This window comes from Microtus pennsylvanicus, chromosome X, assembly GCF_037038515.1.
Source record: "Microtus pennsylvanicus isolate mMicPen1 chromosome X, mMicPen1.hap1, whole genome shotgun sequence".
NCBI classification, from domain to species: Eukaryota; Metazoa; Chordata; class Mammalia; order Rodentia; family Cricetidae; genus Microtus; species Microtus pennsylvanicus.
Window position 1 is genome coordinate 18,969,195 of NC_134601.1, and position 27,232 is coordinate 18,996,426.

Sequence of the window (27,232 nt, forward strand, 5' to 3'; positions counted from 1 at the left end):
CTCTTGGCTGCTGAAGTACAAATGACAAGTCACCGATGTTCTGCCTGATCAGTAGTGAGGAAGTAGCAACAGCTATTGGCCAATTAGTTGCTTTCTGGTTCTGGCTCCACCACCTGGCCAGATGGCAATGCTAGCTAAATGTGAAGTTGATGTTGCAAGCTTTCAGTAACAGTGTTGCCAGCCAAGGCAGCATAAGCTTCAGAACCATATCAGCCCACATTCTGGTCCTAAGATCCCCACAGCCAGAGAACAATATGATTATTCCAGACCTCACAGTAGCTGGAGGAATGCCCAAGGAATACTTGAGCTTGGTCTCCACTAGGAAAGGGTAGGAAGCTGGAGACAGCCCTCAAAGCAACAGAAGAAATATCTGGCCCTCTGTTCTCCCATTCCCACCACTGCCTACAATCCTGTACAAGGCTGCTATGTACAGTTCCACCCAGAGTTGTTGAATGGCAGGGAGGTGAGGCTGTGTCCTTGTGACCCAGCCTTCTCAGCAAAAGGGCTCAGCTTCTGGGAATGGATCCTCAAATTTCCCACTCACATTCACCTTGGCATCTTACCCACCACCAATTTGCTGTGGAAGTCTGGGCACTTAGGAACTAATGAACTGACATCTCCCAGCACAAACAGCAATGAACACAGAGTCCACATAGTAAAAAGGCAGCTTGCTTTATTCTTGGAATGTAGATGGGGAACAGGGGTTTCCTGTAGCCTCCCAACATGAGCTTCACCAAGACTGAGAAACCAAATGAGTGGCACATTTGAAAGTTGCATCACTGGAAGAGGTTTTAGGTATCTCTCACTCAGCCCATCTTCCTTTCTCACGGGGTCCAGGCCTCCCAACTCCCACCAGATCTCTAGGCTAGGTGAGGTCTACCCTGTTGCCAATTGGGTTTGGCTTCTCAAACCCCTGAACATCAAAGCTTCTTGCTCAGGTTACTAAAAGTGGCTCTGCTCCAGGTGGCATAGGCCAGGGGTCAACAAATTCTTTTTGGATGGATACTGTCTGTGCCCACAATCCCTGTGATTTCACTCTCAGTCACATGGGTGCACCTCAAAAGCCAACTCAGATCCTTCCTGCCATTCCTCAGAGTAGAGACCACCAGGACAGCTGCTTCCTATTCTTCCCCATCCCCTTCCTTTCCCTCCCACCCAACCCTCCCATTTTTCCTCCCCCCCAACCTCCTTCCCAGCCAGCACTCGGTGGGGTCCACCTTTGTCAGGCTGCCTGAAGGATCTGCCAACCCCTAGAGCAGGTCCACAAAACAGAAAACAACTATTGGCAAGCACAGAAAAGGAGAAAAACCACAAAATTCAGGGTTGCCTTTGTCTACAAGGAACTGCGGCTTCCAGGGGTGGGAAGAGGCCATGCTCAGCAAGAAGCTGGACATTCTCTTGTGCTTAAGATAGTCCACCTCACTTCTCTCTGCACGGACTTCCCTGTCTCCAAGAACATATCAAGAGCACTGTGTATGTACGCAAACATACAGGCACACACAGGTAGCCTTTATGGGTATGCCCTCTATGCTGGCTGTTGACATAGCCTCTTGGGGAGCAGGAAATAGGTGAAAGAGAAGTGTCCCTTCTAGGGGCTTTCTACTACCAAAGTCCTGTGCACACATACAAATACAGGCGTGTGCATGAGCACAGCGTGCAAGCACACACATAGACACACACTAGATTCTAAGGGAGGGTGAGGGTCAGGCTCTCTAGGCCTGGACTGGGCTCTTGCTGGGGCAGCTCAGACAGTGGTGACAGAGAGCAGAGGGTTATAGATTCTTTTTCCATCAGCTGAGCGGGCACCGTGGGCCAGCATCTCTTGGATGGTGATCCAGTTGTCCAGGATCTTCTTGTTTCTCTTCTTCATGGTCTTACGGTGGCTCAGGGCAATAATGTTGAGCTCAGGCTTGCTGTCGCCATTTTGCTGCTCCCTCAGACACTCCAGGCGGCTCTGCATCATGAACTCACGCCTCTTCCGCTGCTCCCGTGCTCGGATCAGGTGCTGCTTCCTCTCTTCCTTGCTCCAGTAGCGGCCCATCTTCATCTCACTCACTGCATCATCATCAGTGGTCATGCCGCTGCGCTCTTCCCGTATTTTCAGGGCCCTAGCCTTCAGCAGCCGATCTCGCACAGGCCGCTTGGCCACATAGCGGGTTCCATCACTTCGCACCTTCACCTTCCATTCCATGCGGGGTACTTCGACAGCTGCGGCCACCACCCCACCCACCCGAGGACCACTAGCCAAGCTCAAGGAGCCATGGCCCAGATCCTCCAGGGTACGTGGCGGGGTCAACTGCACACAGCTCTGGTAATGCTCACTCTCCTGGCCACGATGACGCCTGGAGAGGTAAGGGCTGCCTTCGGGAACTACACGCTCCAGAGTAACACCTGTCTTGGTGCTGCGTCGGACACGCTCCTCTGAGTGCTGTCTCCGGCCCACCTCAGGATCCCGAGAGAGTGATCGGAACTTGGCAGGGCTTCCAGGTGAAGAAGCCCCTTTGGGGTGGGCGGTGACAGGAGGGCCAGAAGGGGTCCGGTTCAAATTGGAATTGCCCGCAGCAGATCGCTTCAGGGGGATCTCAGGCAAAGGCTCCATGAGCAGCGGAGTGCTCCGGCAGCTCTCCCCAGTGTTGTAGGCGCTGGTGCTATCCTTATCTGATTTCTCTGGCAGTTCAGAGATATCAGACAGCTCGTGCTTTTTGGGCTCACTGGCTGCCAGGTCATAGAGGCTCTCCTCCTCCTGCAGCCAAGCCTTCATACAGCGCTCCCGCAACTGCTGCATCTTCTGTGCCCGCAAAATGTTGCGGCACTTGAACTCTAGGTGCCGAAGCTCCTCTTCCAGCATGGCCATCTCATGGCCTAGGCTCTCATTTCGGTTGACGTCCAGGGCACCGTTGCCACTGGAGGCCCGGGAGAAGAAGTTGCCTAGCTGGTTGCCATTCTCCAGGTGGCACTTGATCTCCAGTAGTTCCCGGTAGCGTTCATACTCCTCATCAGTGAGCCCAGGCAGGTCAGCCCCACCCAGTCCTGCCCCCTCAGCCAGCAGAGAGTCCATGCTGAAGTGGAAGTCCCTGCTCTGCAGGGCATCCCCTTGCAGGCCAAACTTGCGCAGGCTTCCAGGGGTATTGGTGGTGCTGGGGGGCTCATCCCCCAGCAGGTCATGTTCAGAGCTCTCTTCATTCCGGGTACTCTCATCAGTCCGGCCCACCCCGCTGTCCAGCTCCTGGCTGTTGCTCAAGCCTGGGCCCCCATCAGGAGCACCCTTCTCATCATTTCCAGTCTGGGACAGAAATGACAAACATAGTCAGTTAGGTTCCCACACACAAGTGTGATGCAGTAGGACTAGAGCTTCTGCTCATGGCTTGTTCCTCTCTAGGCCCAGGCTGGGAGACCATGTCCACCCAAAGTCCCTTTCTCCTTCCTCCCTCTCTCTTGCCCTCCCAACTTAGCATGTCTTTGTCCTTCCTTACCTGCGGGGCAGGGGGTGACTTCAGCTTCCTAGCACGAAGATCCCCTTCATTCTCAGACCCAAAGTCATCTAGGAAGTCATCTCTGTCACTGTCTTTCCACCGCTTTGCTAGCTGCAGAGACAAACATGAGCTAGCCAACACTTTAAAGGCTTCCCCAATGCCCTCCACATTGCCCTAAGACCATGCTCTCAGTGAAGTCAAACAGACCAGCAGCTTTCAAGGCAGAAAGCTTCTGAGGGGCCCTTTGTCACCCAATCAGGTGGACATACACACCTGGCTCTCAGGCCGGGCCACCAGCAGGGAGATGTTGGTGTTCTCTTCCTGGCTCAGGATGGCTACTGCCTCCTCTCGGTTCTGGACATCCATTCCATTAATCTGCAGAGGTCCAGGGAGACAATTAACAAGAATGCTAATGGAGGGCTCTGACTGTGCTAAGGACAGGCTCTTGAACTCTAGGAAGGCATAAATAAGCAAAATGTATCAGGGGAAAGGATGGCCTGGACTGTGCAAGAGCATGTGTGCTCAAAGAGTGGGGGAGCAGAAATAGAGGGAAAGAGGGCAGGGGGTACTGATAGGGATACACGTGAGTCACTCAGGGCAGTTAACCAGAACAGAAATAAGATTAGGTCCAGGTTCCAGGGTAGAAGGCCAGGTTCTCAGCAGAAAAGATCTAGGAATGGACCATGGAGAGAGAGAACAGGGCTGCCACAGGGCAGGCATGGCAACCTGCTCGAGCGCTCACCTGGATGATTCGGTCTCCCTCACGGATCCGGCCGTCTTTGGCTGCAATGCTGTTGGGATTTACCTGCAGGACACATGCATCTTGGGGACTTGGGCACCTATGGTGTCCTTTTCAGTGCAAGTGAGTGTGTGTGGGTAGCCTTATCTTGGGGTGCTCCCAAGGCAAATAACAGACTTGCTTACTTTCCCACTTCACCTCAGAGTAGCAGCTTCCAAGGTCTCAGAAGCAGGGGCAGGACAGTGGGCCCAGGCAGTTTGCTCCCTCAGCTTGGGAGAAACAGAATGACCAGAAGTAGCTCCCTAGCCCCTACCCAACACTTTTTTCCTCTATCCCTTGCACTGCTATACTCTTGCAAAGTCTTTCTTTTTTTCTGTGCTAAGGAACCTAGAACCTTGTGTATGCCAGGGCAGCACCTAGCACTGAACTATGTATCCAACTTTTTTGAGAAAGTTTTATTTTATTTTTAAATTTGTTATTTTTGTATGTATATGCACATGAGTATAGGTACTGGTAGAGTCCAGAAGAAGTATTGGATCCCTAGGGTTAGAGGTGTTGGTGAGATATCCTATTTGAGTTCTGGGAATTGAACTCAGGGCCTCTGAAAGAGCAGTAAAAACCATCCTTCCAGAATACCCCCCCTCATTCTTTTTTAAAAACAGTCTCACTATATAGCTCTAGCTAACCTCAAGCTCACAGAAATGTACATGCCTTTGCCTTGAGTGCTGGGTTTAAAAACACCATTACCTATGCCTAACTTGTGTTTTTGAAATAAGGTCTCCAGCAATTTAGGCTGACCTCAAACTCATTGTGTAGCTAAGGGTAACCTTGAAATTACAGAGAGCACACCCAATTCAGAGGCTTTTTTAGGGTGGGGGGCAGGAGCTAGGGGCTGGCATGCAGCTAGATGCTTCTTCATACATCAAGTCTGGGATGTTCTGGGCAGCGGGACATTTTCCATTTGGAAGGGTAGCTTTAGTAGGATAGTGCTAATGGAGGGGTTGCTGCTGGATAGACATCTGCCAAAGGGAAGGAAGTAGGGAGAGAAAAGGTGGGGTGTTTAAGTACTTGATGTCTGGGCACAGACAGCACTGTCTACCTGGATATACTGAAACCACAGCTACCCTGGCCTTGACACCCACAATCTACCATAACCTATTGTTAGGCCTCTGGGCCGCTCTAAATCCTGGACAGGCTTTGTAGAGAGTCCACAGAGCTCAGCTAGAACAGCTCTGGGGCTTTGTGTGCCACAGCCTGCCACAACACCTCTCCATACCTCTCCAACGTAGATGCCCAGGTCTTCCTCATCATCTGTGCGGTAGCACACCATCAGGCCCAGCTTGTCTTGGTGACTGTTTTTACACAGCTCCACCTCCTGCCACAGGGGTAGGGAGGAAGTAGAGTTATAAAGAACTGAAGTGTATGAGCAGGGACGCCTGCAGACTTGGCTGCATCCTTGGCTCGGATCCTAGCCCGCAGCAGCCCCACGTCTTCTGTTTCCGTTCTCTGAATTTAGTATGTTGCTCCTGGCTTTGAGGGCTCCCTTCTCTTACCATCCTAAATGATGCAAGTGTTCAGTGGTTTCCCTACCAGGAAACGCCCAAGACACAGAATGTACAGGACACACAGGACAAACACATGCATGGGACACAGAGTCACCAACACAGACTGAAGGAACACACCACCTCACCCACACCCTCCCTGACTCAGGCTGCTCTCTTCTGGGAAGGGTCATGAGGCCCAGCCACCAGGGGGCAGCAGGAGCCAAGCCTGGGCAGAGCTGCAGAAAGTGAGCCTGCTCAGACTCCTGCTGGCTACAGGTTCTGGCCAGGCAGAAGGGCCAGGCCAGCCACTAGGCTCACCTCGTACTCCAGCTCGTCCATTCGCTCTGCCTCCTGCGGGCCGCCCTCCATGAACTCCGCTGGGTCATAATACTCATGGCTGATGGGGGGGCTGCCCAGGAGAAGGGGGGGTCAGATGGGCCATCTGCTTCTTTGGCACCCTAGCCCTAGCTCCAAGCTGGCCAGTCCCAGTGTAGTAAACAGAGAACCCTATTCTTGATGTGCTCTCTAGGGAAGGTGGCCAAGCTGCTGCCTGTAGAACCCTCCTTTCTGATTTACACAAAAGCTGTGGCAGGATCAGGAATGCTCCTTAAATCAAAGCTCACAGGGGTCCATTCTAAGGACCTAGGCAGGCACACCTAGTTCTTCCCATCCCAGTTCCCAGAACAAGGGCTGATTTCTCCAGAGCTAAGTGCCCAGGCTGCCTCAGCACTGTTCCCTCTCATGCAGAACCCTCAGGAATTACCCCAGCCTTCTGCAGAGCAGACAAGCACCCCTCTGCCTCCAGGGAAGGGTTGCCCTCCTTGCCCTGAAGTTAGACTAACTGTGCACTGCCCTCTGGCCTACTTCTCGGAACAAAGGGCTCCCAGGACCGCCTCCCAGTGGGATGAGCAGAGTGAGTCAATGCGCTCACATGGTCATGGCAGCTAGGCCAGGATGGAAGGCCTTTCTTAAGAGGAATAAAGAAAGAAGTCGAAGAGATAGAGGAAATTCAGAGCAGGTGGAAGAATGGGACAGACAAAGGATGCAAGAAGATTCAAGGAGAGATGCTTGTGAGGAGGCAGAGAAGATGGGGCAGAAGAAGAAAGAGGATGGAGGAACAGCCAGGTCCTGAGCACCTAGGCTCCCCTTAGCCTTTCTGCCAGCTGATGCCAAGCCTGAGGACAGAACCTTGGAGGTTTCTGAGCCCAAGTGCCACTGTCAGCTATAGAGTCAAGGAGCCTCCTCCCTGCACAAGAGTGGCAGCTGAGTTGAGTTTCCCCACTATGGCTAGAGCTGAAGCAAGCCACCTGTGGGTCACATGGGGACAACTGCCCCAGGTGGCATGTCCTCTCAGGAGGCAGGACCCAGGCCCTCCTGAGGGCAACTCACAGCTCAGAGAGGACGTACGGCTCCAAGATGCCCATGGGTGGGGTGGGTGGGCGCAGCTTGCCCAGTGCCATGATATGCTCGAAGGTGATGTCGGTCTGAGTGCCACTGTCCACCAGCTGAAGGTCATGGCAGGAGCTGTCCCCCCGCAGACGGGGGCTGCGTCTCAGCACCTGGATCACCAGGGGCTCCTTGGAGGCACGCAGGGCCTCTAGGGTTTGCTCCTGAGACAGCTTGGAGAGCTCCTTCCCGTTCACCTGTGGCAGAGATATGCCTCTGTGAGAACCCTCATGAGCCGGCTTCTCCCCTCTGGAGGTGAAGGCCAGCAGGACCCTGAGCTGCTAACCAGCACCCAGACCTGTTCAACCAAGAAATATCTTTCTACCCACAGCTCTAGCTACCCCTAGTGCCCTCTTTCCCAGGCAGACCCCATTCATCAGCCTCCAACCCAGAGTTCTGAATATTGTGACTCCCTCAAAGCCAGGTGACTAAGTATCTGTACAGGGTCTGAAAGTTCTGCCATCATCTCAAAACATCTGTAGTCCTCCTCTACTAGGAACCATTCAGAGCTCTCTGATCCTCCCATCAGGACCTGCCTCTCCTCTGGCAGCACTGAGGCCAGAGCTAGCATCTAGAAGAGCCAGAGTCCCTTGATGATGACTGAGACAAATCAGTCAACCTCAGCGTCAATTTGTGATCACCTAACACCAGGGCCAAAGGATAACCAAGTACAGCAAAGCAATGAACACACGGAATAGAATTAGTAAAAATGTACAAGGAAATGCCAGCTTGCAAGCTTCCTGACAAAAAAAAAAAAAATTTGGAATTGCAAAGTGTCCTAAAAGAGGGGCCAAATGGTGAATCTTACAAGGCCAGCATGATTTATTGGGCACTTGCTATGCACCAGGTTGCAGGCAGGGCTCCAAAAATTGAGTACCCATGAAATCCAAAGTCCTGACAACTTTACGAGAGACACAGCACTGTCTCTGTTGAGCAAAGTGAGGCTTAGCCAATGAACAAATTGAGTCAAGGAGAGCCTGCACAGTGGTCAGATTGAGGGGCAAAGGAAGATGCCTGAGGCAGAAGCAGGACTGATGTGGGATTCCCCTCTGCATGCTGTGAATACCATTGGTTAATAAAGAAACTGCTTTGGGCCTATAGCAGAGCTATAGAGGAACACAGCTAGGTGGGGAAAATTAAACTGAATACTAGGAGAAATGAGGCGGAGTCAGGAAGAAGCCATAGAGCCATTGGAGAGACACGCTGAAACTTTGCTGGTAGGCCATGACCTCGTTTGTGGTAATGCACAGATTAATGGAAATGGGTTGAATTAAGATGTAAGAGTTAGCAAATAACAAGCTAGAGCTAATGGGTCAAGCAGTGATTTAAATAATATAGTTTCTGTGTGATTATTTCAGGGCTGAGAAGCTGGGAACCAACAAGCGACCTTCCTATAACACAGGACAGGGAACAGCTAGGTAGGAAAAGCAAAATGATGGGCAGGGAGTGGAGGTGGGAGGGGTATTCTTTTAGACAGAAACAGGCTGAGACCCTGGCTGGAAAAGGAAGGAAACCCATCATTGGGTAGGAAAGCTGGCAGGCAACTCCAGCTGGGTATGAAGCAAGTACCTCTTGGCAGAAGGCTACCCTCAGCCCAGCCAGAGTCTGTTAAGTTCTGGAGCGGTTTGTTTCACTCCTTAGGTCTTCCTTGAATATGGGACAAAAAAAAAGCAATGTAACATAGCAAACAGATGTCACCACAATTCAGGGTACTTGTCAAAGGCCTGCAAGGTAAGCAGGAAGCAGTTTCTGGAGATAGCAGTTGATAACAAACCTTTCTGGACTGAGAAGACCATACCCATTGTTCCTCACTGGGATGAGCTAACTGGCATGGCACCAGGCATCACCCCCACCTAGAAGAGAGATAGGCAGCATCCTTGAGTAGGTGCAAAGAAAGTGATGAGCCAAAAATAGAAATGATACTTGGGAGGCTGGAGAGGATCACTGTGAATTTGAGGTCAGTCTGACATACATAGCAAAAGCCTAAGTTCTGCCCCACAAAAAACAAGAGCTGGGTACAGTGGCTTGTGCCACCACACTGTATTAAATACAAGACCTCAGAAAAAGGAGGTAAGAGGCAGGAAGATTAGAAGTTCAAAGTCACCCTTAGCTATAGAACAAATCAGCATGGGTTACAAGAGACCCTGCCAGACATAGAGAGAAAGGAGGAAGAAAGAGGAAGGAAGAAAGAAAACAGATGAGGTTAGTTATCCTAGGGACAGAACAAGGAGAGAAGCACTTGCAGGGAACTAGAGAAGTCCCTTAGCTATGGCTGGAGAAAACACAGTTGTAAGCTGGGTGGTGGTGGCACACACCTTTGATCCCAGCACTCGGGAGGCAGAGGCAGGTGAATCTCTGTGAGTTCGAGGCCAGCCTGGTCTGAGAGCTAGTTCCGGGACAGGCTCCAAAGCTACAGAGAAACCCTGTTTCTAAAAACCTAAAGATCAAGAGTTTGATGTCAACTGTGCTACATGGTTCTGTCCCCCCCCCCAAAGTCCCAAAACAACAAAAATTCCATCTTGTCTGAATACAAAAGAAATACTAGTCCACTGGAGAAAAGCAAAATTGCTTGTGATCTCAGAGATGTATGGAATGCTGTGGCCCTGTGGACACACTTCCTGGCAGTCTTTTCTCTGTGAATTATAAGGTAGGGGCAGATACTTCAAACCCTACTGGCTTTGTCTCTGTTACTTAGCAAGGAGGCCATTTCCAATGTTTGATATAAGGAATATAGCAGCTGGGTGGTGATAGCACAGTCCTTTAATCCCAGCACTCAGGAGGCAAGGGGGCAGGAGAATCTCTGTGAGTTCAAGGCCAGCCTGGTCTACAGAGTGAGTGACAGAACAGCACACAGAGAAACCTTGTCTTGAAAAACAAAACAAACAACAAAAAAGAATTGGGCATTTTTCATGCATCTTTGTGTAATCTGTGGTTATCACACTAGATAAGTCTTTCTTAAAATAGAATTACTGGAACATCTTCAAGGGAAACAGCTTTTTTCAGGCAAGACATTTTCTAGAATAGTATTTCTAAAAAGTAGATGGAGCTGGGTGTGATGGAATACTCAGTACTCATAGGGCAGAGGAATCAGGAGTTCAAGGTCAGCCTCCTCTACCTTGATCTCTAATTTCAGCAGGAAATTAGAGATCAGGAAGGGGGAAGGAGGAGGGAAGGAGGGGAGTAGAAAAGCAGTCTACTGTAGAGGCCACAGTTAGCCAGGCAGACTGGGGAAGGGGCTATGCACAGGACACTAGAAAGGTGTGTGTCAAAAGCTTTTGACAAGGACATGAGGAATGGCCTCCCCAGAAGTGGCTGGAGTCAGCTGTTAAAAACAGACATTAATATCAACATTATGACTGAGAAACTTGCAACTGAATGAATGGAATTAAGAACAAAGGCAATAAAGACTAAGCCTCCTGGCTCTCTAATTGCTTTACTACACTTTACTGTCATCTGTGTGCTTGGCATTATTTCCATTCTATGTGTCTGGAAGCAAACACATTTCTTTACTCTGCTCAGAGTAGTGGCTTGAAATGGGCTATAGTAGAGTGCTTACAGCACGGTACTCCGGCTTACTCCTCAGCTTTGTTTTGTAACATCTGCTAACAAACAGGCAGAAGAGGTCAGAGAGATGAACTGGGGGTTTCTGTGTGGGAGGAGTTACCCTGAAATCCCAGGACAGGAAGACAAACACAAGCACAGTGTGGGATATTCAGGTGACACAGAACCGCAGGAATGCCTTTCTCCCTGGAATCATTAAGTTACCCAGCAGCCGTGTTACTATGGAAACCAGGCTCAGGCACTGGGAAGAGCTTGCAGGGCAGGCCAGTGGGGGCTGGGAATACCATAGTCTTAGCACCTCAGAAAAGGAGCCAGAGAGATTGCCTATAACAGGCTAGAGGGCTCTCTTGACCCAAGTGGTGGCCACACCCCTGGAACTCCTCTATGTCTTCAGGCCATGGTAATCCCCAAGAACTGGTGAAGGTAGATAGGACAGAGAATCTGTTACAAGGTAGAAGTAAGAAATCCTTCTAGAGCAGGTAAAGGCTCTCAATAAGATGGAAATATACAAGGCACTGCAAAAAGCTGTGTGGGGTCAAGTACATGGCCAGAGACAATGGCAGCTCTTATCCTGCATGAAACCCTGTCTGCATGGTCCCCAACTGTTATGAGGCATTTCTGACCTTCAAGGCTACTATTCTGTAAAAGGTATTCAGGCCTAGGGATGTAGCTCAGTGGTAGAACATCTGCTTAACATGCACAAGGCTCTGGATCTATTTCCAGGACTGGGGGGAGCGGGAGAAACAGCATAGAATTTAGTCAGGCTTCCACCAGCCTCCCCTCTTCATTCACACTGAGACTTAGCTGGCTGGGCAGTGGTGGGTGGCGCACACCTTTAATCCCAGCACTCAGGCATGTACATCTCTGTGAGTGTGAGGCCAGCCTGGTCTATAAGAGCTAGTTCCAGGACAGGAACCAAAAGCTACAGAGAAAACCTGTCTCGAAAAACAAAACAAAAAAGACACTCAGGATGCTCTCTGCACTGTCACCTGTTACAAGCTCCAAACAAATCCAAATATACCAGAAATGTAATTGGAACAAGGCAAACAGCTGCCTTGGGAATGAACAGTGTGTATGGGGTGTAGGAAAACTTGGGGAAAACAATAGAAAAAAAAATGGAAGCATTTGAGACAAGAGGCTGCATAAGTACTAGTCCAAAGAAAACCATTACATAGCACTAAAAAAACAAAACTCATGGGCTGGAGAGATGGCTCGGCTGTTAAAGGCTAGGCTCACAACCGAAAATACAAGAGTTTGGTTCCTAGCACCCTTGACGGTCTCTCCAGCCACCAAAAAAACAAAACAAAACAAAACTCAGTACCTACTTAGCAAAGGACATCAAAGGGCAGCAAAGCCATTCAGAGGAAAGGTAGCCCAAACCATCCCAGTACTGAATGAAAAAAATGCCTGTTAGGATTGTTGGGACTGGGGACACTTAACCACTAAGAGCGTGTATGTGTTACAACATATTTGATTACACTGTGTAAAGATGTCACTGTGGTTGGTTTAATAAAAAGCTGAGCAGTCAATAGCTAGGTAGGATTTCCAAGCAGAGGTCACTGGGAAGAAGGGCAGAGTCTCTAGAAGACTCTGAGAAAGCATGACATGTAGGAGATGAGGTAACAAGCCATGAGCCATATGGAAGTATATAAATTAATAGAAATGGTTAGTTTAAGTTATAAGAGCTAGTTGCACACTTTATGGGAGAGCATGTACTTCTTTTTGCAGGGGAGTTAATACATAATCCCAATAAGTTATTCAGGTTGGCCTCTCAACTCTATGGAGAGGCTAGCCTAGAAATCTCTATTTTCCTGCCTCTACCAAGTATCACTATCTGATTCACACTTGCTTCTTTTAAAGGCATCAGCAGTAGAAAACCTGCACGAAACTCAGTACACAGAATCTCTCTGGGAGAAAGAAAGATCAAGGGTGGTGCATGGGCAGTTTCGGCTCTGCCATGATTATCTTTATTAAGTGTGGAGGCTGCCATGTCCCAAAGCAAGGCTGGGATAAGTGCTTGTACCTTATTCACATATACTTGTCTGCGTGCAAAGTCAAGTCAAGAAGGTCTCAAGTCACTTAGGCCAGAGTTCAATCTTCACTGTCAGAAGGAGGTTTCGCCTACGAGTCAGAGCCAAGGCACCACATCATCTCAGGCCTGGGCTGCCAGGCAATAGGAAGGGCCAGAAGGAGAAGGCCGAAGGCCAAGCATTTATAATCAATAATAAGTCTCTGTGTGGTTATTTGGGAGTAACTGCGGGGAAACAGAAAAACTTTGCCTACACTCTTCAACACCTGTTTGTCACTTCTTGGCCTTTATTCTGCCACATCATGCAAGCTCAGGAAGTAATGTCCCATTGTTAACCTGTCTGTCACTCAAACAACTTTCGGATCTGCCCTCCACAGAAATGGAGGGCAAATGTGTTGAATAGAGCACAATAAATAATCTTATATGCCCAAGATCATGGGGGATAAAGGCCTACACAGCATGCCATACAGATAGGCCACATGGACTGTGTAGGCCTTTCAGACTAAGATAGCTTAGTCTGAAAGTGCTTGCCACATAAACTTGAAGGCCTTTAGTTCAATCCCTAGAACACTGTGCAGCTAGTTTTTTTTTAAAGGCTGTTCTTATTTATTTATTTATTTATTTATTTATTTATCGTGTATACAATATTCTGTCTGCAGGCCAGAAGAGGGCACCAGACCTCATGACAGATGGTTGTGAGCCACCATGTGGTTGCTGGGATTTGAACTCAGGACCTTTGGAAGAACAAGCAATGCTCTTAACCGCTGAGCCATCTCTCCAGCCCCTGTGCAGCTAGTTTTATGTCAACTTGACACAAGTTAGAATTATTTGGGAAAAGGGAACCTCAACTGAGAAAATGTCCCTTTACCAGGCGGTGGTGGCTTACTCCTTTAATCCCAGCACTCAGAAATTTGAGGCCAGCCTGATCTACAGACTGAGTTCCAGGACAGCCAGGGATACTGGTATTAGAGCCTACTTCTTTAAAATTCAAGCTGCTCTCTAGGACTTCCCTGGGACCACACATACACACACACAAGCAGCAGAAGTTTTGAAGTGAAGCCAGCTCTAAGATGGAGCCTGAGGAATGACCCAAACCCTTTGGAGGTGCCCAGAAGATCACGAGTGACTCCCCAACATTAGACACTAAATTATTTACAGGTAGAAGTTTGGTTTTGCTTTGTTCAGATTGTGACTGTGCCCTGGTTTATTTTTGATTATACAGGGACCCACAGTTGAGCGATGTTAAAGGAAGAGACTTTGGATGCTTTAAGAAGACTGAGCTTCTATTTTTGTATATTTGAGACAGGACTTCTTTGTGTAGCTTTGGTACTCCCTCTGTAGACCAGACTGGCAACAAACCCTCTGACTCGACGGTGTTAGGATTAAGGGATTAAAGTTGTGCTACCACAACCAGCAAAACTAAACTTTTAATGTTATTTTTTTTAAATATTTATTTATTTATTATGTATACAACATTCTGCCTCTATATATGTCTGCAGGCCAGAAGCGGGCACCAGACCTCATTACAGATGGTTGTGAGCCACCATGTGGTTGCTGGGAATTGAACTCAGGACCTTTGGAAGAGCAGGCAATGCTCTTAACCGCTGAGCCATCTCTCCAGCCCCCAAAACTAAACTTTTAAAATGCTTGAATTTTCAAAGATTGTGGAACTTCTTTTTTAATGATTATTCCTTAATTTTATGTGCATTACTGTTTTGCCTGCTTCTATGTCCATGTAAAGGTGTGGGATCCCTGGGAACTGAAGTTACAGACAATTGTGAACTACTATGTGGGTGCTGGGAATTGAACCCAAGTTCTCAGAAGAGTCATCTATCTCTCCAGCCTCAACTGTGGGAGGGTCTAAAGTTTGGAATGTGTTTTATATTGGTATGTTGATGCTGCTGAGATCTTGGCTATAAACAAGAAATGAAAGGTTATAGCTTAATAAATGGTGTATTGGGGGCTGGAGAGATGGCTCAGAGGTTAAGAGCACTGACTGCTCTTCCAGAGGTCCTGAGTTCAATTCCCAGCAACCACATTGTGGCTCACAACCATCTGTAATGAGATCTGGCGCCCTCTTCTAGCATACAAGCATACATGGAATGTTATATACATAATAAATAAATAAATCTTAAAAAAAAATAAATGGTGTATTTGTGTGTCAAATCACAAGCGGTCAATTATAATGGTTTCTTTTTAAACTTGACACAAAGCTAGACACATCTGGGGGAAAGTATCTTTGTTGAGAAAACGCCTCCATAAGATTTCCCTGTAAGCAAATCTGTGAGATATCATCTTGATTAATGATTGATGTGGGAGGGCCCAGACCATTAATGGGTGGTACCATCCCTGGGCAGAGATAGTCCTGGGTTATATAAGAAGGGCTGAACAGCTGAAAGGTGGTAGCCCACACTTTTAATCCCAGCACTCTGGAAGCAGAGGCAAATGGGATCTGAGTTTGAGGCCAGCCTGAATTACATGAAATCCTGTCTCAAAGAAAAAAATTCAACACCGGAAAAGGTTTCTGGACTGAGAATATAGTTTAGAAACAGATCAGTGAGCATCTTCATTACTGGGGGCGCAGGGAGGAGGAGGTTAAAAATTATTTTCTTCATCAAATCCAAGCCTGTACCTCCAAGCCTGAACCTCCCTCCTTTGGAGCAATCTGAAAGGAATCTACTTTGTTTCCATTACTTACTAAGGAGACTATAGACAGAAAACAAAATGTTTCCTTTATCAAGTACAACCTACGTACTTTGTAACAATCCAGAAGAATACTTTTTATCAACACTTCCTATGTATCTCCAAACCCACTCCAGTGCCAGATTCCTGTTTGCCAGCAATGCCCAAGGACAGTGTTGCAGTCAAATCCAAGTCTCACAGTTGTTTACTCAACTGCTCCTTCATCCTGCACTAGCACATCACTTTTGTACACTCACATCTTTTTTGAAACATTAGAAGTACTCAAAGCACCACACACAGACAACTCAAAGATCTGTACTGAAGTCCCCAGCAACTGCCACTTCCCTGGCCTGGGACTTTGTTTCCTCTGGATGATGGGCTCTTCAGCATCCAGTTCTGCTTATTTCCTGATTTGATGCTAAGTTTGGAACCCTTGGCTGGAACAGGGATCCCAAGCCCAGTGGCCATCTCCAGATATTACATTGGGCATTCCTCATTCCAGCCTGACTTAGTTAGTATCCCCTCCAGAAACATAGCCAACAGAATTTTACCTCAAAGTATAAAATAGTCAGTTTTCTATAAAGTAACTAGGAAGGCCTTTTAAAAAAGGCAACTAAGCCAGGCAGTGGTGGCGTATGCCGCCTTTGATTCCAGCACATGGGAGGCAGAGGAAGGTGGATCTCTGTCGAAGTCAGCTTGGTCTACAAGAGCTAGTTCCAGGACAGGCTCCAAAGCCATAGAAAACCCTGTCTCAAAAACCCCAACAAACAAACAAAAACCTAAAAAAACCAACCAAAAAACAAAAACAAAACAACAAAAAAAATAACAAAAAAGAAAAGGCAACTATTCAAACTTAATCACAAGGATATCTGAGGCAGTATTATAGTGTTATTGTGGTAGAATACACCTAACACAAAATTAACCACTTTTTAAATATACCACCAAGAAGAACATAGTGTCATATGCATTTAGTTTTAGCACTTGAAAGGCAAACTGGGAGGTGGTGGTGCATGCCTTTAATCCCAGCACTTGGGAGGGAAAGGCAGGTGGATCATACTGAGTTTGAAGTCAGCCTGGTCTAGAAAGCAAGTTCCAGGACAGCCAGGGCTATTACACAGAAAAAACCCTGTCTCAAAAAGCTATGTGTGTGTGTGTGTGTGTGTGTGTGTGTGTGTGTATAGTTTCAAATGTATATATAGTTTCATATATATATATATATATTTTTGAAAGGTAGTGGGAGGGGACAGACAGATTACATCCAACAGTACAAGGCAAATGGACATGCAAGTTCCAAGTAGACTGGGGTCTACTAAATGTGTTGTTATATCATAGAATGGAAAGACGAACCTGTTAAGATGTATGAACATGGATGGACCTTAAAAATGGTTTATATTAAGCAATAGAAAGCAGACACAAAAGGAAATATTGTATGGCATTCCATTTAAATGGATCATCTCCATCAGGCAAATCCATGGGGACAAAAACAGTGTCAGGAGCTGAAGGAAGGTAAGTGGGGAGTGGCAGTTTAATGGGTAACAGTTCTCTTTGGAGGCAATGAATGCACTCTGGAATGACAGAGCTAGTGGTTGAACATTGTGAATAGATGAAATATCACTAATAGCACATTCTTCATGTGTATTTTACCACAATGAAAATGAAAGCTGTTCCGATGTCCACAGAGACCAGGGATGTCCTTACAAAAGAGAGGAAGGCTGAGAGACAACTCCAAAGTTGGGGCTTAACCAGAAATGGAAATGCAGATATAGACATTTTTTTCTTTCTGGTTTTTACACAGTGTTTCTCTGTGTAGTCCTGGCTGTTCTAGAACTCACTTTGTAGACCAGAGTGTCCTCAAACTCACTGAAACCTGCCTGCCTCTGCCTCCTAAATGCTAGGATTACAGGTGTTGGTGACCACCACCCTGCCCAGATATTATCTTTAAACTCCTGTTCCTCTTTTCTTTGCCTTCCAAACACTAAGATTACAGGCTGGGTCACCACATGCTTGTAGCGTGAAAGTTCTGAGATGCACAAACACACCAATGCCCCATTCCATCTACACTAAATAAGAGCCATCGATTTGAGTACCCTATAACCACTGTTGCTGGGTTTTGTTTTTGTTTGTTTCCTATTTTCTAGGTTTTTTTTTTGAGACAAGGTTTCTGTATTGCCCTGGCTATCCTGAAACTCAGAGATCAACCTGCCTCTGCCTCCTGAGTGCTAGGATTAAAGGAATTAGTCACTATGCCCAGCTGTTGCTGAATTTAATTACGAATGATTCCTAATTTGAGATCATGAGAGGGAGGTCATGAAGTGGAAAATTGAGTAGAGGACTTTGGGGCACCCAGACATTGACTGGTTGGAAAGTAAAGTCATCAAGAGAGAGAAGCAAGAGCAAGAAACCAGACTTGGGAGGGGGACAGGTTAGATGGAAAAGGAACTGAGGGGTTGGGGCAGATAGCCCATGAAGCTCAGTCTGAGTAGGCATAGCCTTCCTTGGAAGCTCTTGCAGAGGTGGATGGGGGCAACTCAGGACACCTGCTCCTTTTGTTTCTGGTTTTTTTTTTTTTTTGCTTTTTTTTTGGTGAGGGTGGAGGGGCACTTTGCCCGGTAAGGGATGGATGCTGATGAGGACTAGTGGAAGAAAAAATTCTTAAAGCCAGTGATAGGGAAGGGGCAGGGAACAGGACCCTGTGATCGTGGAACCTCGCAGTGGTGGCAGATATGCAGGGGCCCCAGGAGCGGCGGCCCCGCCTTCTGGATCGGAAGCTACAGACAAAGGGAGTGTGGCGGCGGCGGCTGCTGCTGCTGCTGAGGCTGCAGCTGTGGCGGCAGCGGCAATGGGGGGGGGAGGCGAGGCGTAAGCAGGTGCATAGAGGTATCAAAGGGATTCCCAGAACAGGTTCCCCGCCTCACCACTCCCATCCCCCACCCCTGCAGTGTCAGAGAGTGCCTCTTTGCGCTCTGGGCTGGGATGCCTAGTCCCGGGTCTCCAGAAACCAAAGAGGAGATGGGGCCAAAAGAAAAGAGCCCTACCTCGGGATATCCTTCAAGGCCTAAGAGTTCCTATATGGCTTGAGAAATGGTCCTTTGCACACTCATGAATAACATAACCAGTGAAGCTACATCATTTCTAGGGAACTTGGGTGCCACAATCAGTCTGCTTACCCCATTCTTCAGATGAGAAATCTGAGGCTGGGAAGAAAAGAAACCGGAAGTTAGCCTCCAGTTCCCCACCGACCTCCTGGTGTACACAGGAGAGATATGCTGGAAGCCTAGGCCCAGACAGGTATTATCGGGATGTTAAGTTGAGCCAATCAACAAAATGAAAAGAAGAAATCCCCGAATAAACACAGCAGGTACTCAACAGGAGGGTTTATTGTCGTCCCCCCCCCACCTGCCCCTGGCCTAACAGAAGTCTCCAACTCAGGGTTTCGAAGACTGTCAACTTCCAAAAAGAATAAACACCTGCATGTTCACTTTACCCAGCTCTTCCCACAATGCACCTGCTTTCACTTACTCATATTTGCAGAAGCATTAGAACCACTCTATTCACTATATCATATAATTTATCATCAATCCCACCTGACACTTCTGGAAACTCTCCAATTGTACCATAACATCCTTATAATTTCTTCTAATCCTGGATCAAATCAAGAAGCACACTTTTGCCCCTTACCTACTTTGTTTAAACCTATTATTATCACTTCTTCCTTTCACCTTTCATGACATGGGGCTCTTGGCAGAGCTCTTATAGAATATACCAAATATATATATATATACATATATATATATATATATATTATACCAAAATCTACAGTTGCTGACTTGTTCTCTGTGAGAAGATTCAAGTTAAGTATTTTGGCAAGAGCACCAGCCATGTGATGGCAGTGTACTCACTTCTTCCCCACTGTATTCCAAGGTTAGGGATGCCCAGCTTCATCACATAATCCAGGTAGTGGTTGCAAATAAGGCCCCCTTATAAAGCACACTTTGTGACAGGGTATTGCCATGAAGCTCCTGCCTCTGCTTCCCCAATCTTGGGATTACACATGTGTATCACCATGCCAGGCATAAGGTGCACTTTCTCTTTCTTTTCACAGGGGCTGACCCTTGCCTGATTGAATTATTCCATTGGTGGCTATGAAATGCCTTAACTTCTGGCATGGACACAGCACATATTCCATCCACATTTGCCAAGCCGGGAAAGGGTATGGCTGCTCATTCAGCACTCTCAACCTCTCTGTATACATACTTTCTATCCACCTCTCCAGGGCTGGCAATCAGAGAAGGACAAGAGAATTGCATCTGTGAGATCTTCTGGAGTATTTGAAGTGGGTATCTTCAGAGTTGCCTGTATGTTCTAAAGGAATGTGGGTGGGAGCTGGAGATGGCTCAGGTTAAGAGCACTGACTACTCTTCCAGAGAGGTCCTGAGTTCAATTCCCAGAAACCACATGGTGGGTCACAAGCATTTGTAATGAGATCCAGTGCTCTTTTCAGGCCTGCAGGCAAAATCTTGTATACATAATAAATAAATAAATCTTTAAAAAGGGGGGGGGTGAGTGTGGGTGGTGAAAAGAGTCAGCTGCACATAGCGTAGAAGCATAGACCTGATTTAGACAATGCCCTCTGGATTTCTAATTTAATAGGTCTGTGGTAAGGTCTTACCATTTATTTGTAAAACACTGCACTTCGACACTGAAGTAATTTGAGACTTCCACTGTCCTTTTCTCCAAAGTTCCCATCTGAAGCTCTCAAAGCATCAGGAAAGCAACCCCATTCCCAGCATGTGAGAAGGAAATGCATACTCCGGAAACAAACAAACACCCCCCCATCACCCTTAATCTGGATTTACATTTGAACAAGGATCTTCCTTACGTGGAAGCGAAGTCAGGCCTGGGGAGGGGGAGGGGATAAACCTGGGGTGAAGGAGGGGGTCGTGAATTGAGAGACTCCTCCACAAAAACTCCTTTAGAAACCAAATCAATCTCCAGCACTATCTCCCTTCCCAAAGCTGACTCGGAGTTGACTGAGATCACCCTCCCTGCCTTTCCAGAGGCCATCTGACAGGAAGAAGGAATGCCCTAAGGTCAATAGCTAACTTCCTGAAAGCATGCCCTTTGGGTGTTTGTTCAGTTTTCCCTAGCACAATAAATAGCTGCCAGGAGCCAAAGTTCCCAGCACCTTCAGATAACCTGGTAGAGCAAGGGCAAGGTTCACAGTTAGCCTTAAGCAGAATGATGTTATCTGCTCCCAGCAGTAGTGAAGATCAGACAGAATGAAAAAAAAAAAAAAAGGAAGGTATCTTGACATCTGGGCCTGCAACTTCTCAGCCTGTTCCTAAGTGCAAATTGTGGGGCTACTCTTGTCCCTGGTCCCTCTCCTAACTCACCCTGCATGTTATAATTCCTCATAATTTGAGCCCTTTCCTCTGTTTTTTACTTCCCTTTTCTTTCATAGTAGAGAAGCTCTCAGAATAAGATAAAAGTCTTCAGTCACTAGAGTACTGTTTCTCAATCAATTGAATGGGCTGTAGCAACAATGACTTCTCCCTCTGCTATCGCAGGAGACTCAATGCTGACTATGAAGGAGGTACGTTCAAGCTGCTTCCATCAAGTGCTCTCACTATTCCTTAACAAGTGGGGGAAACTGAGACACACAGCCAAGTAGGGAAATTGAAGCACATGGACTTGCCCACAGGTAAGGGTTGGGGGCTGAACTACTCTTACCTACTTACCACATCAACCTGATGGAGGAAAAGAAAACAACTAGACCATGGAGATGCCACACAGGCCACAGGGCTAAAAATAAACACATTTACTGAGGGGTGTACATGTGTAAACATGACATTCTTTGTTTTGAAGTTAACTAAGGTATTTACCATATGATAACTGCATGTGTTTGGAATATGACGTGAAACAGGTTTTGTATATTTATGTCTACATACCTGTAAAACCATGGTAACAGAGACATTGGTGATTGGTGTCATACCCCAGGATCTGGATACCCCTACTGCACTGCCCCTCCCTGCAACTGCTATTTTCCTGTCAATTTATTTCAAAGTATCAGACAGCCCTCAAAACTCAGAAAAGGGGGCTTAAGAGGTTAAGAACACTGACTGTTCTTCCAGAGGTCCTGAGTTCAATTCCCAGCAACCGCATGGCGGCTCACAGCCGTCTCTAATGAGATCTGGTGCCCTCTTCTGGCCTGTAGGCAGACATGGAAACTAACACTGCATAATAAATAAATAAATAAATATTTTTAAAAACTCAGAAAAGGATGCAAGGTGGCAAGCAGATCCAAATTTCTTGAGCTGGGCAGTGGGAAGTAGTCTCCACCAGATCCAACAACTGGGATGGAGGCTGTCACTATAGGCAATCAGCAAGCAAGTACTGGAAGAAAACCTTTCGAGACCACCTAAAGCTGTCAGGGAGGTACTGACACAAGCCTTTAATTCCAGCACTCAGGAGGTAGAGAGGAGGATATCTGCATTCAAGGCCAGCCAGGGTTGATTACTCAGAGAAACCTTGTCTGGAGGAGTGGGGGTGGAGAGAGCTGGCTTAGTCTTAGGCCTGTCCTAAACTCACCCTTCCTCTAATGTTGCAGGTGGGCATAATGCTCCCCGAAAGGAATGGGTGGCTTCCAGTGGAGAGCAGGCACCTTTGTGGAGTCTGATTTACTAAGCCAATACATGTTAGGTAAGCTAGCACGTCAGAGTCAGAGAAGGAATGACAAGTTTAGGAAGACCAGGACAACAGGGAAAACAGAATTTGGAACCAACCTGATGAGACACGGGAATGACAAGAGGGCCTGCTGGTGTGAAGGGTGGAGGCTGCGAGCAGATCAGGAAAGGTTCTGAGAAGGTGCTTTGTAGCATGGTACCAGATGCATCCTGATTCCAGTTTTCCACTCTTCCTTTCTACCTCAACATGCAGTCATTTTTTTAAATCAAGAGAAGTGGTATATTCCCCCTTTTTTCAGAGTAAGGCCTTGTATTTCATAAGGATACTCAACCTGCTTAAGTATATTAGAAGGGCACAATGAAATAATACACATAGGCATGAAGTTCTGACATGCTAAAGGGCCTGTAACAGATCTTATCAGTCAAATAGATAACAACATTACACAACCATCTCAATAGTGACAGAAAAAGCATTTGACAAAATAACCTCCCATTATAAAAATTTTTAACAAACCAGGGACAGAAGGGAACTTTCTCAACCCTCTAAACCCAGTAGCCAGGTGGTAGTACACACCTGAAACTTTATAAAGTTCTGCTTGGCAAATAGAAACAAACTTACTTATTCCCAATTTGGATGCATTTTCTGTTCCTTGCCAATCTGTTGTGACTTGAACCTCCACTACACTATTGAGTGGATATGGTGAGAACACACATCCTTGCCTTGTTCATAATCTGAGAGAGAAATGTGCTCACTTTTTTTTTCTACCAGTAAGGAGGGTAGCTATGGATTTTTAATTAACAATTTAATTTATGTATATGCATTATTTTGCCTGCATGAATGCACCACATGCACTTCCTGGGTGTTCCCCTAGTCATCAAATTCCCTAGAATTAGGGTTACAGACAGTTTTGAGCCACCAAATGTAGTTCCTCTGGGGAAGTACAGCGAGTGCTTTTAATTGCTGAGCCGTTTCATCAGCTCCTGCTCTTATTTAAGTTATTGTTATTATAATACAGGATCATGTTCTGGAGTAGAGGTCTCAAATTCTTGATCTTCCTACCTCAATTTCCCCACTTGTTAAGGAATAGTGAGAGCGCTTGTCTGCAGTGGATGATCTGATGGAAGCAGCTTGAACGTACCACGTGCCTCCTTAATAGTTAACACTAAGTCCCCTAGGATACCAGAGGTAGAAGTCGTCATTGTTGCTGCAGCCCATTCAGTTGACTGAGACATAGAACAGGACCTTTTTTAACATCCAGTGACTGAAGACTGTCCTATCTTATTCGGAAATCTAGAAAACAGTTGCAAGCCTGGCATAATGGCTCATGGACTTGAGAAATTGAGGCAAGAGGACTGTTCTAAGTTTAAGCCCAGCCTGCTATATAAGTTCTAGACTAACCTGGCTTTAAAAGGCTGCCCTAAAAAGAAATTTCACTTACAATAATATTAATTAGGAATGATAAAATACTTGGGTTGGAGAGATGGTTTATCAATTAAGAGCACTGGCTGCTTTTGCAGAGGACCCAGCTTCAGTTCTCAGGACCCATGTAGCTCACAAATGTTCATAATGTCAGTTCCAGGGGTCTGTTCAGTGTTCTGATGCCCTCTGTGGCCTCCGAGGGCACCAGGCCACAAGATTGACACACAATTAAAAATGATGAGATGACTAAATCCTAACAAATTTAACAAATACAAGCCATATTTGAAAAAAAGACCTGGCCCAAATAAACAGGCAATACTCTACAATCTAAGCTATGGATTCAATTCCACACCATCAAAATCCCAGTTTATTTTCAGAAAACAAGTTGATCCCAAAATTCACAAGGAAACAAGGGACCTGTAGAGCCAAAATAATCTTTAAAAAGAGAAAATTGGGCTGGGCGGTGGTGGCACAAGCCTTTAACCCCAGCACTTGGGAGGCAGAGGTGTGCAGATCTCTATGAGTTTGAGGCCAGCTTGGTCTACAGAGACTCTATAGTTACTAGGAAACCCTGAACCCTGTCTTGGAAAAAAAAAGTGCAAGAAAGAAACTTGGAGGACCAACTACTTCCTAACTTCAAAACTTCCTAGAATGCTCCATCATAATAGCATAAAGACAGACACTTCTGCAAAAAAGGAAGGCAAACATACAATAAACACAAGAAAAAAAATGCTCTACAGCATTTAGCCAACAGATATGCAAACCATCAAATCCACAATGAGAGAGCTGGGGGTATGGCTCCATGGTGGAGCTCTTGCCTAACTCATACAAGTACTTAGCTTCCATCCCCAGCACTACATCTGAGCAAACAAAAAACCCACAAAAGATGGCTATAAACCCATAAGATAGCTATAAAGATTACCAGAAATTAAAAGTGTTGATAAGCATGTGGAGAAATTGGTACATTGCTCGTGTTAGTGTTACTGGGAAGAAATGACTGGAAACTACTATATGATCCAGTAACTCCATTTTTAGGTATTACTCAAAAGAACTGAAAGCAGGGATTCAGACATTTGTATACCAATATACAATGCTACAATACATTGTAGCATTATCCACAATAGCCAAACGTACTGAATTGTATTCTTTCAAAAGATACATTGTATGCCTGTGAATTTGATGTTAATAAAACTACAATTTTCTTTTAAGTTCTAGTGTCATGGTGAGAAAGTCTCTACAGGCAAGTTGCAGAGGCCATGAATGAAGTCACTTTGAAAGAGACAGAAAAAAAAGGGCACTCAATGTGGATAGCGCACACGTGTAAAAGATCTTGGGAGGCAGGAAGAGATACTGGAAACTGCCAGGGTTTTCAGGACAAGAGTTGCCATCTGATCTGGTAGGGTCCAGGCCTGAAGGAAAACTCTCCTTGAGGCCCACAAGCTCCTCACCTGGGCTACCTAATAGCTTTCACTGATTTCCATATATTGTTTCTACATTCATTCCTTTTGTTTTTACTTAATTTGAAAGAATAGTTCTTGCCTTTTAAAACTATCTGGTCTGCCAAGGAGAAACAAGAAATGAAAGTTTATTTCCAAATTTTAGAGTAGCATCCCATGGGAGCTGAGCACCGAGGATGAAGACTGTTCTGCAGCGGCCTCCCTTCTAGCCATCCACCTAGCTGAGGGCAAGTTCTTTCTGTGAGACGTGGGGCTCTCTTTTAATAAGTCCATCAGGGACTCTCCTACCTAGGGTCACCCCAGCCTTCCGGCTCATTGAAACCCCAATAGAGGCAGCCCTAGTTCTGGAATCCAAAGGGTTTTTACTGAACTCCTTTTGTCGGTTCCAGCTAGGTCATTCCAGATTCTTAGTCACTAAAAGTGTGGCAACGAACAGGTGAGGGAGGTGAGAGCTCCAAACAGTGGGAACAAAAGAGGAGAAAACAACAGTGACGGGGCGGGTTTGGCTGAGGGAATTGTTAGGGAGGATAGAAAAAGGGAGGCCACAGAGACAAACAAAAATGACCGGAAGCGCCTCCTCCAACGTGGCGCTCCATGCCCACCATTTCTTCCCCCATTACTTCCCATTCTTGCTGGTAGTGAAGGTAAGATCATAGCAAGAATGTTAGGCTCCCGAAACCACCTCAATACCATCCCACTATGACTGACACCATCTCCCTTACTACTCCCGCCGCGTTCCTGAAAGGAATTTTTCCACTATTCTTCCAGGAGTCTACAGGTTCTCTCTGAGCCAACCCCTCCGGCGCGCACATGTTCTCTGGTTCTAATCAACAATCTGAGTATCAGCAAACTCAGTAGCGGAGACACAAGTCACTTAAACTCACCTGTCTGCGCCCACATCTGCGCCCATCCTGATCCTCCTTCTGATAATCTCAACCACTCTAAAATTAGACCTTGTGCGTCGCGTCTCAGTGAACATCATCCGGGACACATTTCTCTAAACAACTCGCAGGGTGCACACAAAAAGTACACACGCGCGGGGTTGGAGAGCCTCCGCGTACACAGACAGAGCACAGGCACGCACTCACGTAGTTACGCCACGCACAAGCAAGGAAACCCCACTCGTGGCTGAGGGGCTGGGCTCAGCTCAAGGTGCGAGCGTGCAGCACGTAGGGTGGCTCCTCCTGCAGCACAGGAGTCGCTTACATTGCCCTCCTTGTCCCCAAGGCCTGGCAGGCCAAAGCGGATGCTAACAGGCAGAGTGCGTGCTGGGCACTACCTATCCCGGAGTCACCCATTCACCCAAGATGACCGAGGCCCGGGAGTCGACAGTCATGGACTGGGTCAGACCAGTGAGTTGGGTGCGAAAATGGGTACCCAAACCCAGCTCGATTGTCGACGTACTGAGTCTGGCATGCCAGGACGGGATTCGCCTTCTGGCTCGCGGGAACTCTACAGTTTCTTTGGTTCTGGGTCCAACCAGGGGAGCAAGTGCCGGGGAACCCAGCCCGTTGCTAAGCAACCTCCATCCCGCGTGGGCCACTGAGCGTCTCTCAGTTATAGGACAAAATCCTAACTTCCCACCCGGGCTGATCTGGACACATGGTTCGAAGTCCTTGGTTGGGGTGCCTGGTGATGTACCTAGAACACCTATCTCCACCCCGTTCATGCCATCCCTAGCTGGTTCCCACAGGGTGCCAGCAACCAGCAATCCATAATATGAGGGTGAAATCGACTTCCTACCTTTTCCTCTCCGAGCCTTCTCGTCCTCCCACACCTGCCTCTCCGCCTCCACGTGGCCCTCCCCTGGGGTTTACAGTTTTCCTTGGCCCGGTTGCGCCCCTCGCCCCAGCAGCAGCCCAGGCGCCCTACCTGAAGCATCACTTTATACTGCTCCTCCGGTTTCTGGACCACGCACATATTACATCCCATGGTGCTGGCCGGCGAGGGAAAGAAGAGGGCGGGAAGAGGAAGGCGTCTTTCACTGGCCGACGCTTGGGACCACGGGTCCCGGGCCCGGGCTCTGGGCCATACCCTACCCTACCGCGGGGGGCCGAGCCGCCTAGCAGGGAAGGGGGGCACGCCCCCAAGAGGAAGGCAGTTCCACACCCCTCGACTTAACTCTTAGCTGGCCAAAGCCAGACACAGGCATGCTCCCTCGCACCCAGCCAGGGAAACAAGGGCAGCGGGGGATGGGC

The 27,232-nt window shown here is 47.3% G+C and overlaps 1 protein-coding gene across 5 annotated transcripts; it reads right to left on the reverse strand.

The window, feature by feature from the left end:
• Positions 1–653: 653 nt before the first annotated feature.
• Positions 654–27,232, reverse strand: Pdzd4 (PDZ domain containing 4). Of its 5 annotated transcripts, none has more exons than XM_075957392.1 (8): positions 26,907–27,232; positions 7,146–7,399; positions 6,075–6,165; positions 5,489–5,587; positions 4,216–4,278; positions 3,747–3,848; positions 3,474–3,584; positions 654–3,283 (listed from the first exon to the last, which is right to left on the reverse strand). In XM_075957392.1, exons 1-8 carry the CDS (start codon positions 26,964–26,966, stop codon positions 1,745–1,747), a joined length of 2,319 nt encoding a protein of 772 aa, XP_075813507.1. In that variant the 5' UTR covers positions 26,967–27,232; the 3' UTR covers positions 654–1,744. The 5 variants fall into 5 exon arrangements, with proteins under 5 accessions (XP_075813507.1, XP_075813508.1, XP_075813509.1 ...); XM_075957393.1 differs by having other exon boundaries at positions 7,164–7,399; positions 26,907–27,105; XM_075957394.1 differs by lacking the exon at positions 4,216–4,278 and having other exon boundaries at positions 26,907–27,105.

Coding starts and splice junctions, on each gene's coding strand:
- Pdzd4 (XM_075957392.1), bottom strand. CDS start 26,966: ATGGGATGTAATATGTGCGTGGTCCAGAAACCGGAGGAGCAGTATAAA. Junction 3,849..4,215: donor AGGGAGACCGAATCATCCAG/GTGAGCGCTCGA, acceptor GGACCTCTGCAG/ATTAATGGAATGGATGTCCA. Junction 3,585..3,746: donor TGGCCCGGCCTGAGAGCCAG/GTGTGTATGTCC, acceptor TTGTCTCTGCAG/CTAGCAAAGCGGTGGAAAGA.